Genomic DNA, 23,065 nt, shown 5'->3' with positions numbered 1-23,065 from the left:
CACATAATAAAATCACATGAAAAATCACCATCTTCAATACACTAAAACCACTTACAATATATTTCATTTATAAAATTTAAGTTCTTAGCATAAACCGGTTTTTACCGGTAAGGGTACAAGATCAAGCGATGGCCAAGGCCAACCCGTAGTAGTGTTGCTGCCAGGGCAACAGACACTACCTGTCGGTAGTTCTGCTACCACTGGTAACAACCCTACCGACTGATAGTGCTGCTACTGACCGGTAGCGGTATCGCCGACCGGTAGCACTACTACCAACTGGTAGCGGTACTACCGATCGGTAGTGCCGCTATCGATCGGTAGTGCCACTACCAACTGATAGCAGCTGCTACCAACCGGTAGCACTGCTACTGACCGGTAGCACTGCTACTACATAGTGGTGCTGCCGATCGGTAGTTTTGCTACTCACGGGTGGTAGACACTACCAACTCGCATGATGAGACAAGCCCATCATGGGAGTGGTAATTTCCACAAACAGAGACAAAAACACATGCTTTCCAATCACTCAAAAATAATAAACCACAAAATTGTTTAACACAAAAAAGCGATTCATTTCTAGATTATTTCACAGGCACACACATACCGTGCCAAATCCAAAAATTCAAGGAAAATTTACCAGCAAGGTAAATGATGAAATAAACACACTGGAAGCAATAGCTAACCAATTCTTGATAATTTAGAAACAAGGATGTGCATAGCAAACCCAATCTAAAACATTCATTTCCAAAAAGAAGAGGTAAAACAAGAAATTGATTTTCAAGAACAAAACACACAACAGATAGAGAAATGAACCATTTATTTCCTGTAAGCAACCATATGATTTAGAATTCACAAAACCAACAACCACATGTATTCTTTCTTCCATTCCTATCATTCCACATGAATCTACAAGGAATTTTGCATAATTTCTACACACAGGAAGAAACTGAAATATTCAAAGTCAAATTTCAAACAAGAAGAGATCCTCCCACCTTGAAGCAATAGCAAGCAAAGAGATGAAGAATTTTCCAGTCTTGCAAAGAAGGTCAAATTTCTAGCTCCTTTAGGAAGTTTTTTCCAGAATTTCTCTCCCAAAAATTCCCTTCTTCTTCTTCCCGTGAATCCCAGGAATAGATGGGAAAAATATGTTTTAACCTAAAATTTCTAGGTTGAAATTTTTTCCATCCAATCAGATTTAAATATTTTTAAAATGAAAAAGGCAATCAGATTTATTTTTATCCAAAAACAATTCTTTTTCAACAAATTAAAAAGCAAAAGTTAAATGGAAAAGCTTTATTTATTTTCTATTTCAAAAATACTTTCTTTCAACATAATCATTTATCATTTAAATGGCTAGGCAATTATTTATTTCCACAAATATATCAATGCCACTTTACACAATGAAATAAGCCATTTAACCATTTAATCTAGCAATTCATTAATTAATTAAATCAATAATCACAGAGCATAATAATCAACTAATTATGCCAACATAGGATAACATCATCCATTTAATTAAACAACCATTTAAATAAATAGAAACACGCAAAACCAAGAATGATCAAATGATGACTCTCAAATGACCAAACCAAGGCACCATGACTCGCATACCAGCCAAACGGGAAGGACAACCGATTGACAACACTCACATGAGTGTAACTATGGGTCAAACTAGGGTACAACAACTATCTCCTCCACTCCCATCAGACATAAAAGGCATGCTCAGACCTGTGAAACCAGGTGGAGTCGATACCTTGTACCTACCTAGTACTAGTACCTGCAATGTCCTGCACCAAAGAACCACATGTGTATATAAACCAATATATATATTTACAGACATGACACACACATCGATGAAGGAGAATCATGACGTTCCCTGTCTCATCAGAGTGCGTGAAGGAAAATCATCCCCTCGCATCACAATACACTTGCAAACATGCAACATATAAATAACACATCACAATATAAGGTAAAAGTGTCAGTCCATGATAATGATCCATAAAATAACATTAATCATAAGCACTGAGATACTGCATAAAATCATACACCACAGATAAATCCAGATAAAGCATGAAATAACATCGCATAACATCTGAATCAATATACAATAATATTCCATTGAACAGTCACTAAATTAAATCAAATATACAAAAAGAGGTTGATCGAGGAGGGGTACTACATCTACTATGGTATAGTGATCATCGATTTGGTCAAAACCCAAGATTCAAATATTTTATGATGAACATGATTATGAGACATTGTGCACAAAATTCATTTGTAGTCTTTGTAAAAAGAGGTTTTCAGAAAATGCCAATCACTATTAATGAATTGCAACAACATATGGAAAATATGTCACAATCCCATTTGGCAGATAGGTTGATGCGGCTTGGAACATAATTGAGGGGTACAAGGTCATATTGGGCCAAATGGCGTGCAGAATTAATGAACATGCTTCATCAAATAGGCTCCCCTACGATATTCTTCACATTAAGTGCAACAAATATGTATTGGCATGATTTGCATGCACTGATGCCAGGAACATCACCAACTACTCCACAAGAAGCTCAAAATTGGAGAAAACAAAATGTTATCAATTACCCCCACATAGTTGCACATTACATGCACTTGAGGCATTCAATATTTAGAAAATAAATCCTAGAAAAAGGAATGAATGTTAAATATTTTTGGTCTAGATATGAGTGGCAACATAGGGGGTCTCCACATGTTCATGGATTCATATGGATGAATGGGGAACCCAATATGGAGAATATTGACTAGTCAAATGAAGAGCAACGAAAACATGCAGAAAAATATTTTCATTCCATTGTTCATGCATGGAATCCTAGAGAAGATCCACATCAGCGGAATATATAGGCAAGTCTATGAAGATTTCAACATATATATAGTTTATTGTTTGACACAAAGAATTTAATAGCTTATGATGTAGCTAACATATTTGTTTTTATTTTCATATGTAGGCATTTCAAAATTTTCTTTTGCATCCATGCCTAAAAAATACAAGACAATTTGTAGAGACAAATATTGATAAGGACTATGAAGAGATCCTCAATTGCATAGAACGACATACATTGTGTAGGGAGGGTGCATGCCTATGGAAAAAAGAGGAAATATGGTTTGTAGGTAAATATTTTATCAAATAAAATATTTGTATAAGAATTAAATACTATATAAAAGAAAGGTAACCAAATATTTATGACAGGTTTTGATATTGATTATAGGTATAATGTTCCTTGGCCTTTGAATCTGAGGGGATCTAAATTATATGAAGATATAGAAATAGGTGAAAAAAAATTTGAACCTGCAAGAAATGATGATAGAGTGAATTCACATAATCGTCATATATTGTAGTAATGGAGAGAAAATATAGATTGGCAACCTGTTCTTTCCAAACATGCAGTTATCAAATATATTGCCAAGTATGCAGCAAAAGCCAAGAAAAGTTCTAAAACATATCACCAGATGTTGATGCGCCTTTCCAATATGGAAGACCCTAATGATTTAACTGCTCAAGCATATAGAAGGCTTCTCACTGAAATGATTATTGAAAGAAACATTGGAGCTCAAGAAACATGTCACATGTTGTTATAACTTCCATTGGTAGAGAGTAGTAGAAGATTTGTTAATCTAAATTTCTCGCGTGAGGTGTTCAAATGTGTAATTATAAATGATGAAAAAAATAATGAAGAGAATACAACATCTTTCATTGATGGATATAAAACAAGGCCTTTTTCTATGGAAGGTGACATATTAATTGATGCAGCTAGATCATGGATATATAATCCTAAAAGAAGACAAGACAAAAAATGGGAACCACGAGAAAGAGCAGAAATTGTTAGAGTTTTTATTCCATTTGTATCCCTTCCTCCATGTAAGTTAAACAAATGGATTGACTTCTGTTTATCAGAGTTATTTCTCTACAAACCATTTCGTGACATAGAAAGGGATAGTGGTTGTAATGATGACTCCATAATAGCAATATGGAAGTCATTTAATTACAATCCTTGGCGTGTCGAATGAACAATGACTATAGAAAATGATGAGGCTACTACTAATTCAGAAATTGAAGAGAATGAAGCCATTAAGAGAAATAACACAGAGTATGAATGGGAAATCATATCTAGGTTGCATCATGGTCAAAATATACAATTTTTAGAAATAGATATGTTGGGGAGAAGAGACATTGATAGACATACAGATTGGTTTGCTGATTATCAAGGTGAAGAGTACACAACAACAACGATCAATTTCATAACTAGCATGAAGGATCATGGATGCCTTATATATGATGATATACCCCAATGCATCAACTACACTACCCTTAGTGATAAGAAAAAAAACAAGTTGATATAATTATTACACACTATCAGAGGAATCAAAATGAAGTGTCATTGTTCATGATAATTCAAGGAACAAAAGGTACAGGAAAACCATATTTAATTGGTGTCATTAGTCAAGCTATTGAAAATGTTGCAATGTCATCTCGTTCTCCCCTTCTATTACTTGCACCAACAGGAGTTGCAACATTCAATATAGGGGCCTCTACAATTCATTCAAAATTGAGAATCCCAATATGAGATTTCACTCAGCTAGAAGGAACAAGACTTGCCACTTTTCAAGAAGAAATGATGCATATCAAGTACATTTTGATTGATGAAATGAGCTTCATTGGTCAAAACATGTTGGAAAACATAGATTCTCATCTCTGACAAGCATTCCCCCAAAGGGAACACATAAGTTTTGCAGGTATAAATTTTGTTTTTGACTAATGAGGAAAACTATATTTCAATAACAATACTATATATTTTGAAAAATAATAATTATTTTGAATTATCTTTTAGGTGTATCTATGATTCTTGTAGGAGATTTGGGCCAATTGCCTCCAGTTAATGACAAACCAACATATACCAGTAATAGACGAGAAAAGCTACTATGGGAGGAATTCAAAATTGTGGTTACTTTGGATAAAATATTCAGACAAGATGGAGAAAATATCCAACAACAAATATTTCGTCAACTTTTGACAAATCTAAGGGATGCAAACCCACAAATTGATGATTGGAAGCTGTTAATGATGAGAACCCCTACTAACATAAATGTTGGAAGCAATTCTAAGTTTGAAAATGTTGTCCATTTGTTCTCCACAAATGACAATGTTCATAGTCATAATAAGAAAATGTTATTTCATTGAAACATCATGTTGCACGTAGTCTTGCAACAAAAGCAGGAAGTGTTAATGTAGCAGAAGATTGTTCAACTGATGAATTTGATCTAGAGTTATTGATCAGTAAGAATGCAAGGGTCATGCTAACTTCAAATCTCTGGATACAAGTAGGTCTTGTAAATGGTGCTTTGGGATATGTTCAAAAAATTGTCTACAAGACAGGAAGTGCTCCACCTAACCTACTGACATATGTGATGGTTGACTTTGATAATTATTTAGGATTACCATTTGAAGATCATCATCCAAATACAATTCCAATAATAGCAATACAAAAGGGAAGAACACTTCAGCTACCATTGAGATTGGCATGGGCATTGACTATACATAAATCTCAAGGATTGACTCTTCCAAAAACAACTATCGATATAGGACCGAGGGAAAGAACTGGATTAATATTTGTTGCAGTATCTCGAGTAAACTCTTAGAGGGTCTGAGAATAATGCCACCATTCACATATGACAGTTATGAGAAAATGAAAAATGGTAGACAACTTGCAAAGCGCAAGGTTGAGGAAAATAGGCTCAAGTTTTTAGAAGATAATTGATGTAATATATTTTTGTTGAATTTTTTTTCAATGTATTTGACACCTATGTTCTTTATTGCAACTATAATGATTGCTAATATTTTGTATATCATATATGCTTTCACAGTGTCTATTCAATAATTATAAACGATAAGAAAATATCACATGAATTTAATCAAGAAAAGATTTTTTATTTCCATAAAATCTCTAGAGGGTTTTAAATAATATTACCATTTATAATGAGAAAATGAAAAAGGGTAGACAACTTTCCAAGAACAAGGCTAAATAAAATAGACCCAAATTTGTAGAAGATTTAATTGATGTATATATATATATATATATATTTTTGTTCAAAATTACTTCCATGGCTCTAATACTTGTGTTATTTTTTGCCACCACAAATCATTGGGAATATTTTATACACCACTAAATGCTATCGCAATATCTATTAAACAAATATAAATAAATTATCAATTAATGTTACATAAATTTAAACAAGTCTTTTTTTAATTTAATTCCACATTCAATATAAATTTCATTTGAAACGTTTCAAATTTCTTTTTGACAACCATGTTGCTTAGATGCATCTAATATAATCTTGCATCATTTTTTATATCATCGCGGTAAAGCAAATTCTTACATGTATGTGTTGTTATGGTCTTCCATGTGTCAAATAATTTTCTAAAAGTTTACTTAATATACTAACCTCAAAAAATTTATGTACATATGTATCACTTTGATTAAAATTATTATTTTTTTGACAACCATATTGCTTAGATGCACCAAATATAATCTTGCATCATTTTTTTATATCATCAATGTAACACAAATTCCTACATGTATGTGTTTTTATGGCCATCCTTGTGTTTCACTCTATACTTTAATATTTATGTAAAATAATTTTCTAAAACTTTACTTAGAATACTAACCTTTTTTTTCTTTTATATATTGCATATAAGGAACGAAACACTGTTACAAAAAGAGTGACCGGATTGTCTACTTGGACCACCGGTCCAGATTTACAAAAAATTAAACAGATTGTCTACTAAGATATATACATGGAGATATACAATTTTGAGTACATAAAAATATAGTGCTTTGATACAAAAAAGACACTATTCTCAAAACTATCGACCGGATAACAAAACAGTATCTGCTCCTGCGATGCATCTACCCACGTAGTCTATCCCCGGGGACCCTCCATCCACACAACTTGCTTTCCGTCGAGTAATTCTGTAAGTAGCTGGATTTGATCTTTAACAGAATCTCTAGCTTAGGCAACCTCTACTCCTAGGCACTCCAGTGTTAGGTCAACATCCTGCTTCCCTCTTATTGCCTCCTTCCATTTATATTTGTTCTCCATCTCGGGGAGATACATCTTCGCATTTCCATCCTTAATGAACCAGAAGAATTTGTTCTTTTCAATATTCATCGTCACGGATACCTGCAAAAGAATTCGGTGAAGGGTGAGTCTACGAAAAGACTCAGTAAGGGCCTTACCTATGCCCTGAAATTTATCCTCATTTCTAATTTTCCAAATGTACCATAAAATTTCAGAAGTAAGAATATTCCAAAAGAGGTTAGTGTCTTTTTTTAGGCCTTTAATATACCCAATTATAACATCAAGCATAGTAAATTGGTTAGGAATAGTAATGCCAAATAATAACCAGATTTCTCTAGCAATGCTACATTAAAAAAAAATATGTCTAACTGATTCAGGAACCCTGCAAATATTGCAAATATCACAACTGTTATGTTCTTTTCTGAGGGGCAGCCTATTGATAACCATAAGCCATTTAAAACACTTTTCTTTGGGAACAACATGACTACTCCATAGTCTTGAACCATAATTTATTAACATGAAAAATTATTGCTTCATCATATGTTAGGGTCTTATATATATTGCTAGCTTTAATATTAGATACAAAGATGGTTTTATTCCACAAAAATTCCTTACAACAGTCAATATCATTCTTACACTTTTTGGGCAAATAAAGTTTCTTGCACGCTTTTTCCAACATGTTATAAGTTCGCTTATGGGAGACTTGAAGGTTAAATCTAACTCTGAGGATATCCCAGCCAAGCAGCCTGTCATCCTCAATAATGTCTTTAAAGCAGCAAATGCCTTTTGCCATCCATGCTTTAGCAGAGCACCCCTGCGTTAGTGCTAGGGGTTTGGAGGAGTGCAAGAGGTTCCACCAAATGGATCTACCTCCATGTAATAGCTCATTGTTGTTGACTCTAGTATTGCTGATGAAAGGCTTAATACTCTCCCAAGCCTTCTAGATAGACTTGAAGACATTTGAGACCTGTACCGAGACCGCGAAGTCCCCAACCACAAGGTCACAAAAAGGTAGGGATTTCCAAGATTTGGCCTTTTTTGGTACAACCCTCAAGATGTTATTCCTAATCAGAACCTTCCAGGGTTCACTGCCATCAAATGCCTGGAAGATCCATTTTGCTGCAAGAGCAATCCCTTGGATTCTCAAATCTTTTAGTCCTAGTCCTCCCAGAATCTTGTCCTTATGACACCATTCCCATCTCACAGAATGCATCCTTTAATTACCTTTTCCATCAGACCAAAGAAAGTTCCTAATGTTTTTTTGAATTTCTAGGATCTGGTAATTGGGGAACATCCATACTAAGGAATAGTAAATGTTGTAGGAAGAAAGAATTTTTTGACACACTTGCACTCTCCCAATGAGAGAGAGATACCTATTATCCCATTTATTAAGCTTTATGTCTATCTTGCTTCTAACCCAAAGCCACATCTCTTTGAGGGATGGAGAGATGGAAAACGGAATTCCTAGGTATTTGACTATTTTATTGGGCCCTCCCCATTGGACCTCAAATTGTTGTAGCCACTCAGGAGGACGATCCTCCCACCCAAGCATGGTAGATTTTCTCTGAGAGATTTTAGCCCTTGATATTACTCCTAGGAATTTGATTTTTCCTTCCAAGGCCTCCATATTCAGTTTGTTGAGTTCTATAAAGAGTGTCGTATCATCAACAAATTGAGCATTGATCGGTTCCTCACCATTTGGAAGTTTTATCCCCTGAACATTAGGAGAGATGGTAAAGTCCCTTAGAATGTAATACAGAGCATCGACTGCAATAACGAAGAGAGCAGGGGCTAGGGGGCAGCCCTGTCTAATAGATCTACTCAAAGTTATATTTTATGACAGGGAACCGTTAACCTCCACCTGGGCCGAAGCATCTTTGAGGAGAACCATCACCCATTTGTAGAATTCAGTTGGAAAACCAAATGTTTCTAACATCATCAGAATGAATCCCCATTCCACCCTCTCATATGCTTTCTCAAAGTCTAGGAGAAACATGGTCGCATTCTGTCCTGAAGTCTTCACCCATTCCATGGCCTCCCAACTGGTAATTAGATTTTCAAGGATATATCTTCATTTGATAAAGCCTGTTTGTGTGGAGCAAATGAACTTAGGAAATAAATTCTCCAGTCGGATTGCAAGAGCTTTAGCCAATATTTTGTAGGATACATTAAGAAGTGTTATCGGTCTCCAGTTCTTGATAAGAGACTTGTCTCCATCTTTGGGAAGTAGTTTGATAATCCCACTGTTAATTCGTTCTCCTAAGGAACTAGTATCAAATGCCTCAAAGTAAAGCTCCTGCAGGTCTTAACAAACCCAATCCTCATTAGCTTTGTAGAATTCCACCGGAAGACCATCTGGGTCTGAGGATTTATCGTTATTCAGACTTTTAATGGCACCTTTTAGTTCTTGCACAGTGATGGGACCCCTCAATGCCTGCGCATCCTCCACTGTAATCTTAGAGGGGATAATCCTTCTGCATTTTTCTCTAGCCTCCCGGGAGTTGGTGGAATCTTCAGATGTGAAGAAACCTTTGTAGAATTGAAACAATGCCTCCTTGATATCCTCCAGATCCTTTAATTATTTGTTCTCTATCCAAATCCTATCAATTTGTTCTCTATCTTTAGGATTCTGATTCCCAGGGTTGTTCAGACTAGAGGCTAAATTCAAGAATTTCACCTCTGGGGGAACCTCTTGCACATTGTCATCCATAGGCGATATTAAATTTCTATCCATAGGCATTTTATTTATAGCATAATTCAAGTTATTGGGTACATTTGCCTTGATTTTTTCTAGGGCTAACTGTTGAGAATTTTTCCTCCTTCTTTTCTTAGGGTTTTTTCCCACAGCCTGAAACCCATCCTACAAAATTTCATTCATCTATTTTAGAGCATCTGAAATCGCAGAATGAGGGGTGTGGACTACTCCAGAATTACCCGAATTGAAGATTTTATCAAGTTCTTGGGGTTTAGAATTTTCTCCTGTTAAAAGATTATTAATTTTTTTACTAATGGCATTAAGGTTTTCCATGTTTGGGATATGCTTCGCATGAACAGGGGGCGGGTTGTTAGATTGACTTAGAGGTCTATCTACTCCCTTAAAATTATTAATAATAGGGCAATTCTTATGAATATGTCCCTCTTTCCTATAGAGAAAGCACACATTCACCCCGCCAGGGACTTCAATAGGGCATATGACAGTTTTGGATTCTAGGTTAATGTTAACCATTTTGGGGAAATCACATCTAGGGTTGATTGAAATCAAAACCCTAGCATCCAAGTGCGGAATTAGAGAGATCGAGTTATCCACCTGAATAGACTTTCTTATCGGTTCAATGATTTGAGGTATAAATCTCCACAACAAGAGAGGCACATTTTGAATTAAAACTCATCTAGGGCACGAGATGCAAGTGTTTCCTCATTAACCGCTTCTGGCGACCATTCGAGGGCACAAAATGTGCATTTCCCGACAGTCCAATATTGTTTATTAAGCGCCTCTCTTTGCATTTTATGACCCTTAAAAAAAATTACAAACAAACCTTTTTGAACGAGTCTACAAAAGGAAACCAAATAACCTAGTTTAATATTCCAAACATTTCTAATCCAATCATCAAGAAATTTACGCGCAGGACATTTATCTACATCTACAGTCGGAAAGAAAATTATTGTATCTTTAAGCCTATTCTTTTCCATGTTAATTTCTTTACACATTAAATCATTAGGGGAAATGGAGATGGAATCCCGAGCAGAGTGAGGGCCCTTACCTTCTCCATGGGGGATGCCATTAAAGTTATTAACAAACCTCGCACCTTCGTCAATTGAGAGAGAGGAAATATTAACCGCATCTTTGAATGATTTGGGTTTAAATGTTGCTCCTTCATTGGGTTTTCCGGCGCCTCCAAAAGAGCTCTCCATTGATTTGCATTAACTGCTCACACAGAGAAAGGAAAGGTGATGACAGAGAAGGACGTGGGGAATTAACCTACACACAAACCAAAGTATCCACTAGGCACTTACCTACGTGGAGGAGGACTAGCGTATTCCCCCACGTCAGTGCTTACGGCCCTGCAACCTAGAGTCCAAACCCTAGGTCTGGTCGGAGTTGTCAGAATACTAACCTTAAAAAATGCATGATTAAATATATATATATATATATATATATATATATATATATATATTTGTTACTTTGATAGAATTATTTTGCTTAATGTTTATTACCCTTTATGTGATTTTCTAATTTAATTGGAAGGTATATTCCTTTAGCTATTTAATAGTAATTTAAGAGCTAATGATACCTTTCATGCATGTCAGGAAGATGTCAGATAATATACGTACAAAATGGGTATCCACTTGGATGTCAATGTATCACCCGTATCTACCACTCAATGTCCTCCTTCGTATAGAGGAATTGAGTGTTCGCTATTGGGTCAGAGACAGGATGGTAAAAAAATTAAGAACAATGGACTAAGGACCAATCAATTCAAATTTGACAACTATGCTCTATATTTTAACTTCTTATATGAATCGAAGATCAAGATGAACTTAGATGTCGGATTTTATAATCTATAGATTGAGATTGTAGATTTGTGTGCTTGGTCGAAAAAGAAACTAATCCCTTATTGGTATGGTTTACCAAGGATTCCTTTTGAATTTATGGATCCTGATGTTCTGCAACAAATTGGCAATTCGTTTGGCACCTTTCTCACATCCAGAATGGATTTTTCAGAGGGGGAGGTTCTGGTAAAAATTTGTGTTTTGGTTAAATTTGGGAATGTGCATCCCCGTACATGCAATATCAAGTCTCGGGAGGGGATATGGAGTCAAAATATTTAAAGGTTGGACTTGTAACTTCTTCAATCCCCTCTTCTCTTAGATGCTCCGTTATTTATGGATTTTAAGAAGTATTGTATTATAGATGAGTCTGTTCCTAAGTCTTCTCTTGCATTATTATCTGTGGGTCAGTTGAGTGCGAATAATCTGTGTCATACCTAGAAGAACCCTATCGAAAGGGTTTCCCATCAGCTCCCTATTCAGCCAAACAATATTATTACACCAAATTCTAACATGGGGGGTCTTGAGTCTTTGTTACACCCTCAGAAAGTTGTTTCTAGTTCTGATCTAGGTTTACCTTCTGCTTCTGACTATGGGTTACATTCGAATCTTAAGCAAGCTAATGTTCTGCCTTCTAACTCAAAGCCCTTGGATCCTCCTAAGATGGATATAGTTAATGAATCTATCTTTGAGGTTCTTGCTGTTGTAGCACCACATGATTCGTCTTTAATTACTAAAATTTAGAATCTTGCTTCTTTTCCTTCTCATCAGGGTCAAGTTAATTTAGATAAGGAGGTGAATTTGGGTTTTAATACGATGCTAGAAGTAATTGTTCCTGACATAGAGTTGGTTCAACAAGTAAATGATGTTTTTATTAAACATGCCCCTCAGTTGGAAGGGGAGGTTGCGGATAGAGTTATCTGTGCAATTGATAATGATTTAGGAGGGATTAACTTTTCCCTTCCTATTACTATAACAACTAACCCTTTTGAGATTCTGGCTTCTAAGGATTTGGGATCAAGCAATCTAGTTATTTTAGCTTCTCCAAAATCTGTTAAGAACTTGCCAATTGTCCAAACTTTTTTGGTCTTAACTCCATATGCCGGTTCTCCTAGGCGAGGTAGACCTCCTAAAAAGGCTCAAACTCAACTGGAAATTGATGCAGGTTTACAAAAGGCTCAGTCCCTTTCTCCTGGCATTGGTCAGGGGAGAAAGTCTCTTTCTTTAGGTAGACCTAAAAATTCTAGCTCGACCCCATTGAAGGGGAAAAAGAAAAAGGGGAAGCATGTGATGACCAGTCCTCCTGTGACTAGGTCAGGGGCTGTAAAGAGAAATTTACAAAGTTGCTTTGGAGATAGAAATAAAGCTCTAGACATTGAGAAGAGGGGAGCTTCGACCTCCCCTCAAGGACAATGAAGATATCTCTTGGAATGTTAGGGGCTTAAATGCCCCTAACAAGAGGCGCTTGATTAAATCTAAGATATATTTAATTAAGTGTGATATCTTTATGTTGCAGGAGACTAAATTGTCACAAGCTTCCGCTGATGTGCCCTTTTCATCTTGGAAAAGGTGGAATTTTGTTTCTTGCTCAACCAGTGTAGCTTTAGGAGGTTTAGCATTATTATGGAATAATTACAATATTGATGTACAGTTAGTAACAACGGCTGCAAATTGGATGTTGTTTTTTGTTATTAGTAAGATTTGTAAGGTTAAGGTTTGGTTATTCAATGTTTATGCTCCTTCTAGGATCAAGGCGAAAAGTAAGTTATGGTGTGATTTGAAAAGTATTTCTTCCCCCTTGAGGCAGGGGTCCCTAATCATTTTTGGGGGAGATTTTAATGCAATCATAGACTCAAGTGAGAAAAGTGGAGGTATTTTACCAAATAAAAGAACTATGGAAGATTTTGGGAATTTTATCTTTGATATGGGTCTTTTTGACGGTAAATCTCAAAATGGGGTTTTTACTTGGACTAATATGAGAAGGGATCTTTCTCGAATAGTAGAAAGGCTAGATCGTTTCTTGCTTTCAGAAATTTGGTTAGAGTTAGATTTTGATTTTTTTTCCTGTATTCTGCCTTTGTCGGGTTTTGACCATTTTTTGATTTCATTATCTATTTTGGAGGTTAAAGCCTCTTTAAAGTCTTCTTTTAAATTTGAACCCATGTGGTTCAGGGATTCTTCCTTCTTACCCCTCCTTAGGAAATGGTGGGACTCTGCTCCTTTCTGTCCAGGGTCTTGAATGTTTCAAATTGTCAAGAAGCTTAGCTTCTTGAAGTTGAACATTAGAGAGTGTAATTCTTCGCATTTCAAGAATATTTTTCATGAGAAACAGAGAATTCAAGATATGATTGAATGTCTAAATAGGCATGTACTTGACCATGGTATGGTTCCACATGTATTTGATGAATTAAAATCTTTAAAATTAGAACTTGAGGAAGTTTTAGCTAGAGAAGAAACATATTGGAGGCAAAAATCTAGAGAGGTTTGGCTCTCAGATGGGGATAGAAATACAAAGTTCTTTCACTCTTCCACCAAGTTAAAAAAAGTAAAAATAGGATATCCTGTATAGAGGATCCCAATGGGAAATTACTTACTGAATTAGAGGACATTGCTTTAGAGGCAGTTAACTTTTTCAAATTATTATTGTCCTTGGAGGGTGGTTATTGTTCGAATGATTGTATTTCTGAAATTCCCTCCTTAGTGTCCCTTGAGGATAATAGGATGTTGATGTCTCCTTTTTCACTAGAAGAAGTCAAATGTGCGATTTTCGATGTGAATCCCGACAAGGCCCCGGGGCCGGATGGGTTTACCCCCTTTATTCTTTCAGAAGCGTTGGGACTTTGTGGGCAAAGATGTCCTTTTGGCTCTTGAAGAGGCTAGGAGAAATAGGTCAATTTTAAAAGAACTTAATACTACGTTGATTGCTATTATCCCTAAAAAAGAGGTTACTAAGACCTTTGTTGATTTCCTTCCTATTGCTTTATGCAAAACTTTGTATAAAATTTTTACTAAGGCAATTTCCCTTCATTTGGCAAAAATCCTTCCCAAAATTATCTCTTTGGAGCAAGGTGGCTTTGTGCCCTGTAGGGAAACAACAGAGGGAGAAATTGTGGCTCATGAAGTGTTGCATTCTATCTCCATTCAGAAGTTCCCGGCCATGATACTTAAATTGGACATGATGAAGGCTTATGATAGGGTTGAATGGGGGGCTTTAGGTCTTGTTCTTGTAAAGTTAAGGTTCTCTAAGGCTTGGGTCAAATAGATCAATGCTTGCATCTCTTCTAAAAGATTCTTGGTTTTAATCAATGGTTCTCCTTGTGGTTTTTTCTCTTCTTCCAGAGGATTGAGGCAGGGGGATCCTCTGTCCCCTTTTTTGTTTATACTTTTAGCTGAGTCCTTTAGTTGGGCTATTAAGGCTGCGAAATTGAAAGGGCTTTGGAAGGGGGTTGGGATCCCGAGGGTTCTAGTTTCTATCTCACATTGTTTATTTGTAGATGATACTCTGTTATTTGGTCAGGCTTCTTTGAGGGAGGCAAATACTATAAATGGAATTATTCAAAAGTATGCTGCTTTTTCAGGACAAAAAGTTAATATTGAGAAGTCAAAAATATTCTTCCTTAATACATCACAACTAGTTTAGCATAAATTGCAGTCCTTTTGGGGTTTTGAACCCAGTAACCTCCCATGTACGTATCTTGGTATACCTTTCTTCCTTAAACAAGATAAACCAATCTTTTCGGATAAGCTTATTTCTATCATTTCAAAGAGAATCTTCTCTTGGAACCACAAATGGTTAAGCCTTGCTGGGAAAATTGTTCTTATTAAATCTGTGTTGAATGCAGTTCCCATTTACATTGTGTCAGTGTTAAAATCCCCTAAATCTGTGATTGTGAGCTTGCAGGACACTCTTAGGTCCTTTCTCTGGAGTAGTAATAAAGATGGAAGGAAAAAACTACCCATAGTAGCCTGGGATAGAGTCTGTTTGCCTAAGGATCTTGGGGGTACAGGTATTACGAACTTGGAAAATCAGAATTTGGCCCTTGGAGCTAAGTTGGTCTGGAAGTTGTATGAGCATTTTGATTCTTTTTGGGCACAAATTATGTTTGCAAAGTACTTAAATAATGGTTCTAGAGAGTAGATTTTTCAAATTTCAAATTTACCTTCAGGTTCGGTAATGTGGAACTTTATATGCAAATGTAGGAATGTTATCTTGCCACATCTCTCTTAGATTGATCATAATGGGAAGAAGGTTAGATTTTGGGATGAGGTGTGGAATGGTCACAATCCATTACTAAATATAAGGGACTGGTCCCCTCTGATATCTATCCTTTCTTCCCTTTGGGGGGTTTTTGTGGCAGATTACTTTGAGATAGTTTATAGTGGAAATCTTGAGATGGCTAAGTGGAAGTCCATTGAGTTTTTGGATGTTGATCAAGATCTCAAAATGCATTTTGGAAAGGTTTTGGGAGAAAGAATGATTATCCTATCTGATTCCGAGGATGAACTCGTTTGGACAAAGAACATCTTGGGTAAATATACGGTCAAAGATGGATATAATTCTCTTATGTTTGTTAAAGACTCATCCTCTTGGCCATATAATTTTTTTTGGCATTCGACTTGTCTACCAAAAGCTGGGGTTTTGCCTGGTTAGCAGTTCAGGACAGGGTTCTTACAAGCATGTGCTTGGATAGACTTGGTATCACTATTGTTTTTCCTTGTGTGTTATGCAATAAAAATTTGGAATACTCCTCCCATCTTTTCCTTCACTATGATTTTGCATATCAATTTTGGCAGTGGCTATTTGATAAATTGAATTTGACTTTTGTTATAGGGAAAGATCTTATATCTCACCTTAGATCTTGACCTTTTCTATTTTTCTCATCTTTCTATGCTTGTCTTTGGATTGTTTCTCCATCTATTTTAATTTGGAATATTTGGTTAGAACGAAATAACATGATCTTTAAAAAAACTAGTTCTTCTCTTGAAGAGCTCTTATTGAAAATTGAATCTTCCATTTCAAAAGTTGTCTTGTCTCATATCTACAAGAACTTAGAAAATCTTTCCTCTTTCTCGCACTGGGATAGTAGGGTGTCTAGGGTTTGGAAGTTGTTATCTACCTTGCCTTCTCATGGGTCAATTTTGAAAAAGAATGTTGCTTTAACCAAGAGAAATTCAGCTATTTGGAAGCCCCCTCCTCATGGGCATTTTAAACTGAATTTTGATGGTGCCTCTCGTGGAAATCCTGGCTTGGCAGGGGTAGGTATGGTGATTTTTGATCATCATGCCAAATTTGTCCAAGCTAGGTGCCATGCCATTGGGCATAAGACTAATAATTTTGCAGAGTTTAATGCCTTGTCTCTAGGCTTGGATATGGCTATATCCCTAGGAATTAAGGATCTTGTAATTGAAGGGAATTTGATTGTGATCATATAATATGTTATGAAGAAGAAATCTAATTGTTGGAAATTACAATATGTTATGGATTTAATTTTACAACAGTTGGAGTTTTTTTATTCCTTCTCGATTTCTCATTATTTCAGAGAAATAAATAGAATTGCATATTTCTTCGCAAATTTAGCTATAGACAGTAATGCCAATTTGCGTAAAGTAAGCATGGAAGAGATTCCTGCTTCGGTCAGTCTTGGGGTTCCTCCTTTTATATGGTCATTGTGAAATTTTCCCTGCCCTTCTTCCTTGGGAGGCAATCATGTTTGTTGAATGTGTACAGGTGGCAAGTATGCTTTGTAGGTGAGAAATTCTTTTTAGCTACAAAGTATGGTTACGATCTGGCATAGGCAGCAAGGGTGGGTACCTTTTATGGTTTTAGGGTGGCGTCTTGTCAGCGTTCATGTTTGGGTATGGTCTATTTGTTTTGATTTCGCACAAGTGCTTTATGTGCTTTGATTGTTTCGTGTTATACGAAGGGATTGATTATTTGTTGCAATCGGCCATGGATTTTGTGTTGTGATCATGTTTGGGTAAGCTTTTCATTAAGTTGCATTGGATGGGATATTAAGTATTGCTTTTTCTGCCGCCACCACCGTGAGAAGTTTTTGGATATTATTATTTCATTTATGATATTATCTCGCATGAGTTTTAATCCTGCTTAATTGCCTTCACTTGTAATCATGAAGTGGTGTGGTTCTTCTTGCTCACGTTTTTGGTGGCTATTGTCTTTAAAAGCTGATAGTATTTCTGAATCCTACAGTAGGCTTTGTCTCATTCTTTCTGGGATATTCATATGTCGAGTGCCTTTTCTCTTTCATGATATAGGGTTATTGTTGAATGCCAACTTGAGGCATCCAATGAGGTTTTGGGAAATAGTTCTAAGATGCTTGGAAAAGTGTTTCGCTTGCTTTCTCCTCAGGTGGATTTTGAGGTACGTAGGTTGGTGGGAAGTCTCTGGTTGCAGTCTAGTTCTACTTTTTTTGGCTCTAAGATTTTGTCTTGATTTCTTACTGTTTGCCATGACATTTTTCTTGATGAGGGTTTACTCCAACTCTTGGTTTCTGCATTCATTCCTCCCTCGATTTTCTCTTGGGATCTTGTTAGGATTGCACTGGATAGTTATCATTTTGAGTTGGGCTCTTTTTATTATGGGGGCTTTCTTCCTCGCTCTGATCTTTTGGACAATGGGAGGTGTGGGGAATTATTGTTTGAATTGAGAATGGGTTTAATATGTGATAGATTGGGGGATACTTTGAAATCATTTGAAATTTTACTTGACTGGGTTCCTTCTCACTTTGTGGATAAGGCATTGGTTGTGCTTATGGGTTTACATTCACTGCTCTCTTTTGGCTTTTTGGCTTCAGCACCTCCACGGCTGGAATTCCCCTTGCAAATTGTCCCTACTTCGAGCATGGACAGGGAGCCTCCTGTTGAGAGCTCAAGTTCTTGGTTTCTAACTTATTTACTCTATGCAGGTATCTGTTGGTTAATATCTTTTTGATGCAGGTTTTTAACTGTTGATATGTTTGAATTTTTTGCGAGCCTAAGAGGCTTTGATGCGACCTGATCATTTGCTATGAGTCTGCTTCTACATATCACATTTCATGGTTGCATGTCCCATAGAGGCTGTGTGGTTCTCTTTCATTTTTTGGTGGACATCTGGACATTTATATGTATATCTTTAAAGCCATGTAATGGGAGGGCAGTTACAATCTGATTATGTAATTGGGATAATCGGGTATTTAAATTTTTGCATTTTTGGGCCACAACCGGAGGTTTTCTTACGGGTTCTTTCCTGTCGGTATGCCCTTTGAACCCATTGTAATCAAAAAAGATTTTTCAATGTTAATAAAATATAGTTTAGTGGCATGTCCACTTTTGTTGAAAAAAAATAAAAAAATTATGATATTTTTAAATTAAAATAATTTGATGAATATTTGTAGATCAATCACTAAACATTGTATTTATGCCTAAATTCAATTTTCATAATATTTCGTAACTACTATTGTAAAATTACTAAGAATGTGATTTTTTATGGTTTATGTATTCTTTCTTGCATCAAACAAAACTAATGAATCTTGATGACTAAATAAAAAAATTGTCAATATTTATTATGTTGGTAATTGTATTTTGTTGGTTGTTTAATAACAAAAAAATGTCAATATTTAATATGTTGGTAATTTTATTTCGTTGGTTGTTTTATAATCAAACATAAAGATTGATTTTTTTATTGCCACGTCATTTGCTTATGATTTTATACTTTTTTGTGGTATTTCATATGAATTTGGTGATATTTCAACATAGTAAGCTAACTATCATCATATTCTAATGGTTAAATTTTATTCAATGACTATTAGATATTTTCACTATTTATTTCATATACAATTTATATTACTTGATATTATGTTTTTCTAATTTTATTTTATTTTAAAAAATTAATAATTTTATTATTCTCACTGTACCTTATTACTAATCTTAGTTTTGTTGTTTTTTATTTTGACAAAAGGTTGAAACTATGGATGCTTCACATAGTGAATCAGAAATCATTGTCGAGAGCCCTCATGCTTCTATAAACTCTAATGATTTTTTGAAACCCCCCTCGACAAATGTGCGAGAACCATTTTAGAGTATTGCAACAAAATTGTGAGAAAAATTGAAAACACTGCCTTAATGATAGATGATGTCAAAGAACTTGAAATATTGGAAATGGAAGACGTTGCAAGAAAAACTCATGATGCATATACAATAGTGGCTAGATTTCCAGCTATGTTGAAAGAAGTATATGATGATCACTATCAAAACAAAGATTGTAATACTATTCTCATCATCGAAGAATTTGTAATGGGTTTACACCATTACAATGAAGTGCTACTACTATAGTTGCTTTGTATTTGACTTTCAATACTTTTTAGTTTCACAAAAAATTTACACATTTTAAAAATATTTATCAATTTTGTTTGACTTATATTATGATATTAGAGAAATAATACTTTTTGGGTACAATTTGTGTGAGATATTATGTGAGGTTTCCATCAATATTGTTATATGTAAATACATTTTCTTCTATCAATTTGATTTTTATAATGCATGTGTTGAATTGTTTTTATCTTCTTGCAACATACCTATAATAATATATTTATAGTGATTCTATTAATTGTTGCAATTGTTTTCTTGCATACTTATCACTTGTCAAATAGAAGGTATGGTGATTTATTTATTCATCATTTTTTTAATTTTGGAATACTATATGAGATTTCTATTTGAAAATGCTATATGTAAATACATTTTCTACAATCAATATGATGATTATAAAGCATGTGTCTAGTTATTTTGATCTTCTTGCATGATGCATCTAATAACATATTGATAGTGAATCTTTTGATTGATGCAAGTATTTTCTTGCATAGATCTCATTTATCACAGAGAAAGGAAAATGATTTATTCACTTTTTTAATGCTACATATTTTGAAATTTGATATCTCTCAACGAATTTTACATAGATTTTTTAAAATATAGGTATACTAGTATCAGAAGTTCCATTATATCATTTATTTGATTAATTTTTTAATAAAATAATATGTCTAAAATTATTTACTTGGAGTATTACATCTATTCCCAGTAATTACTTATTAATATTATATTAAAGACCCATCTATCTCTCAAGTTGTCGCATGCAATATATTTCATCCAATAAAATTCATCTTCCATATTCAAGGCTTTTGAATGGAATTAAAATCAATACTTCGTCTTAAATCTCTTGTATTCATAAATTATATTTATTTATTTTTAATGGTAGTCCTTAAAATTTTATAAAATTACTTGTATTATTTAAATATATACATAATTATTTTCTTATTTAACATGTTAAATATTAAAAACATGGTAAACAATTATATTATATTTAAATCCATATTAAAAATATTAACAAGAATCTTACTAATATTTATATTAAAACTATGAATTATTACTATTAACAAAATATATTAAAATAGAAACTTTGAATTAAGTCTATTAAATATATTTATGTCTAAAATATGCATCGAGCTTATATTAAGGCCTAACATGCATGCACTATCACTATTAAATGTCATAATTATAGTATTTTATGTTTTATTATTATTAATATTTTATTTTTATTTTTTTTGGTTGAAAAGAAATGAAAAAAATTAATATAATTTAAATCATCTAAAAGACTGTAAATAATATCATGGACTATTAAACTTCGAAAAAGAATGCTTTTCTACCACCGATTTATTTTTCCTATCGAGGATTTTATCTATTTTCCTTTTTCTTATCTTCTAAAAAACTTTCTACTTTTTTTTAAAGATTTGTTCTATTAAAATGTAAACTTCTATTTATTACTCTTAAATCTTAAGCATTACATTTTCTAAAGCTTCTGAGACAAAAATTAAACTTCCAGTATTTTAATATTATTTTCAATAATTATTCATAAGCACACATTTAATTATACATAATCTCAATATTTACTTTATTTCTATTTTGAAACTGTGTTTTTTTTCAAACTTCATGTTGATCGAGATAGTTTCATTATCGCTCTTATTTAAAATATGAACTAAGATAATATTACGTATAACTTATTAAAAAAAACTTAAAAAATGTTTATTATATTCCATGTATCATATTAATCTCATTTAATATGTATTTATAGAAACTTATAAGCAAAATCTAGATTTATTTATTTCTTATTTTTTCTTTTTTCCTTTTTCATAATTTTAAAAGAGATATTAGACATTACTTTCCTTTATTTTGTTTAATAGCATGCAGTATATATGTATTTTATATTATCTTAAAATTAATAATTAATTGAATAAATAAATAGATTAAGGGTTTTCATGCAAAATAGGAATAAATAATAAACATATTCAAATATTTTTTTATTTTTTTAAATACAAACTTGCAAATCTAAAGATTAAGATTTTGAAGAAGATAAGAAAAGTATTATCTCTTTACTATCTAACTCTGAAAATAAAGAAAGGATTTTTAAAAAGGAGGAAATTTCTACACTATTTAACCCAACTTATTTAAAATCCACTTTTCAGATTTAAACAAAATATGTAAATCCCTTAAGACTACTTTCATCCTCTAATTTTTTTTCCTAAAAGAATAATGTATGCAAATAAAAATCTCTCCCCTCTTTTCCCCTTTATGTTTTTTTTGAAAAAAAATCAGCAAGTGAATATGGAAGAGGGGAACTTGATTTCAATGAGATGAATGAAGACTTTACTATTGATTCAATCATCGCTTTGTAGCTTGGTGAAAGTCTTTCCCAAATCCTTGAAGAAAAAATCCTGCAAGATTCCTACAAAATTTCTCCTACGACTAACATAAATTTGAAACTAATTTCTTAACAATTCAAAGACATATTTCATCACATAAAAATAAAAATGATCTCTCTTTCGAAAATCTATAACTCAATATATAGAAAAGAGAATCATTTTCCCACTACAAAAGAAATTAATTGATTTACAGATTCTTTTCCCAAAATAATCCCATGCAAAAATGATTATTGTCATAGTGGGGGTTACATGCAAAAATTTGAATATGAGATTCTCTTCTAAAACCTTCTCATTTCCTCCTACAACATGTGCTAAATAACATATTGAGAAAAACAAGTAATTTCTAAATTAATTTCATGCACAAATGATTGTTGTCATAATGGGGATTACATTTGACCATGCATTCAAAATTCGAATTTGAATTTTTCTCCATTTTATCAAAAATAAATTTCGTAACTCCTTTGTCATAAAATTTTTTTATGAATAGCTTTAATTTTCTGGGTTGTGATGTCAGGCCGAGTCGCTCCGTGGGCTAGGGTTCCTTCATCCCTTGGTTGAGTGACCCGAAGCTGGTTGGCGATGGCAAAAGGAGGTGGGTTTTAAATTTGACTAGGTGTGAAGGCTGGTGGTGGTTCTGCAACGACGTGACAACAACTTCCTCTAGTCAC

General features: G+C 34.1%; 1 protein-coding gene across 1 annotated transcript; it reads left to right on the top strand.

The window, feature by feature from the left end:
* Window positions 1–4,038: 4,038 nt before the first annotated feature.
* Window positions 4,039–5,664, top strand: LOC131859171 (uncharacterized). The gene is made up of 3 exons (XM_059212731.1): window positions 4,039–4,234; window positions 4,857–5,082; window positions 5,226–5,664. Exons 1-3 carry the CDS (start codon window positions 4,039–4,041, stop codon window positions 5,662–5,664), a joined length of 861 nt encoding a protein of 286 aa, XP_059068714.1.
* The last annotated feature ends 17,401 nt before the right edge of the window (window positions 5,665–23,065 follow it).

The sequence above is a fragment of the Cryptomeria japonica genome, chromosome 10, assembly GCF_030272615.1.
Source record: "Cryptomeria japonica chromosome 10, Sugi_1.0, whole genome shotgun sequence".
NCBI lineage: Eukaryota > Viridiplantae > Streptophyta > Pinopsida > Cupressales > Cupressaceae > Cryptomeria > Cryptomeria japonica.
This window is presented reverse-complemented; position numbering and strand designations above follow the sequence as displayed.

What these genes read in the sequence shown, in the direction of transcription:
- LOC131859171 (XM_059212731.1), top strand. Translation starts at nt 4,039, where the DNA reads ATGACTATAGAAAATGATGAGGCTACTACTAATTCAGAAATTGAAGAG. An exon ending in TTGGTTTGCTGATTATCAAG is followed by an intron (nt 4,235 to 4,856) that starts GTGAAGAGTACA and finishes ATTATCTTTTAG; the next exon opens with GTGTATCTATGATTCTTGTA. An exon ending in CAAATTGATGATTGGAAGCT is followed by an intron (nt 5,083 to 5,225) that starts GTTAATGATGAG and finishes TGTTGCACGTAG; the next exon opens with TCTTGCAACAAAAGCAGGAA.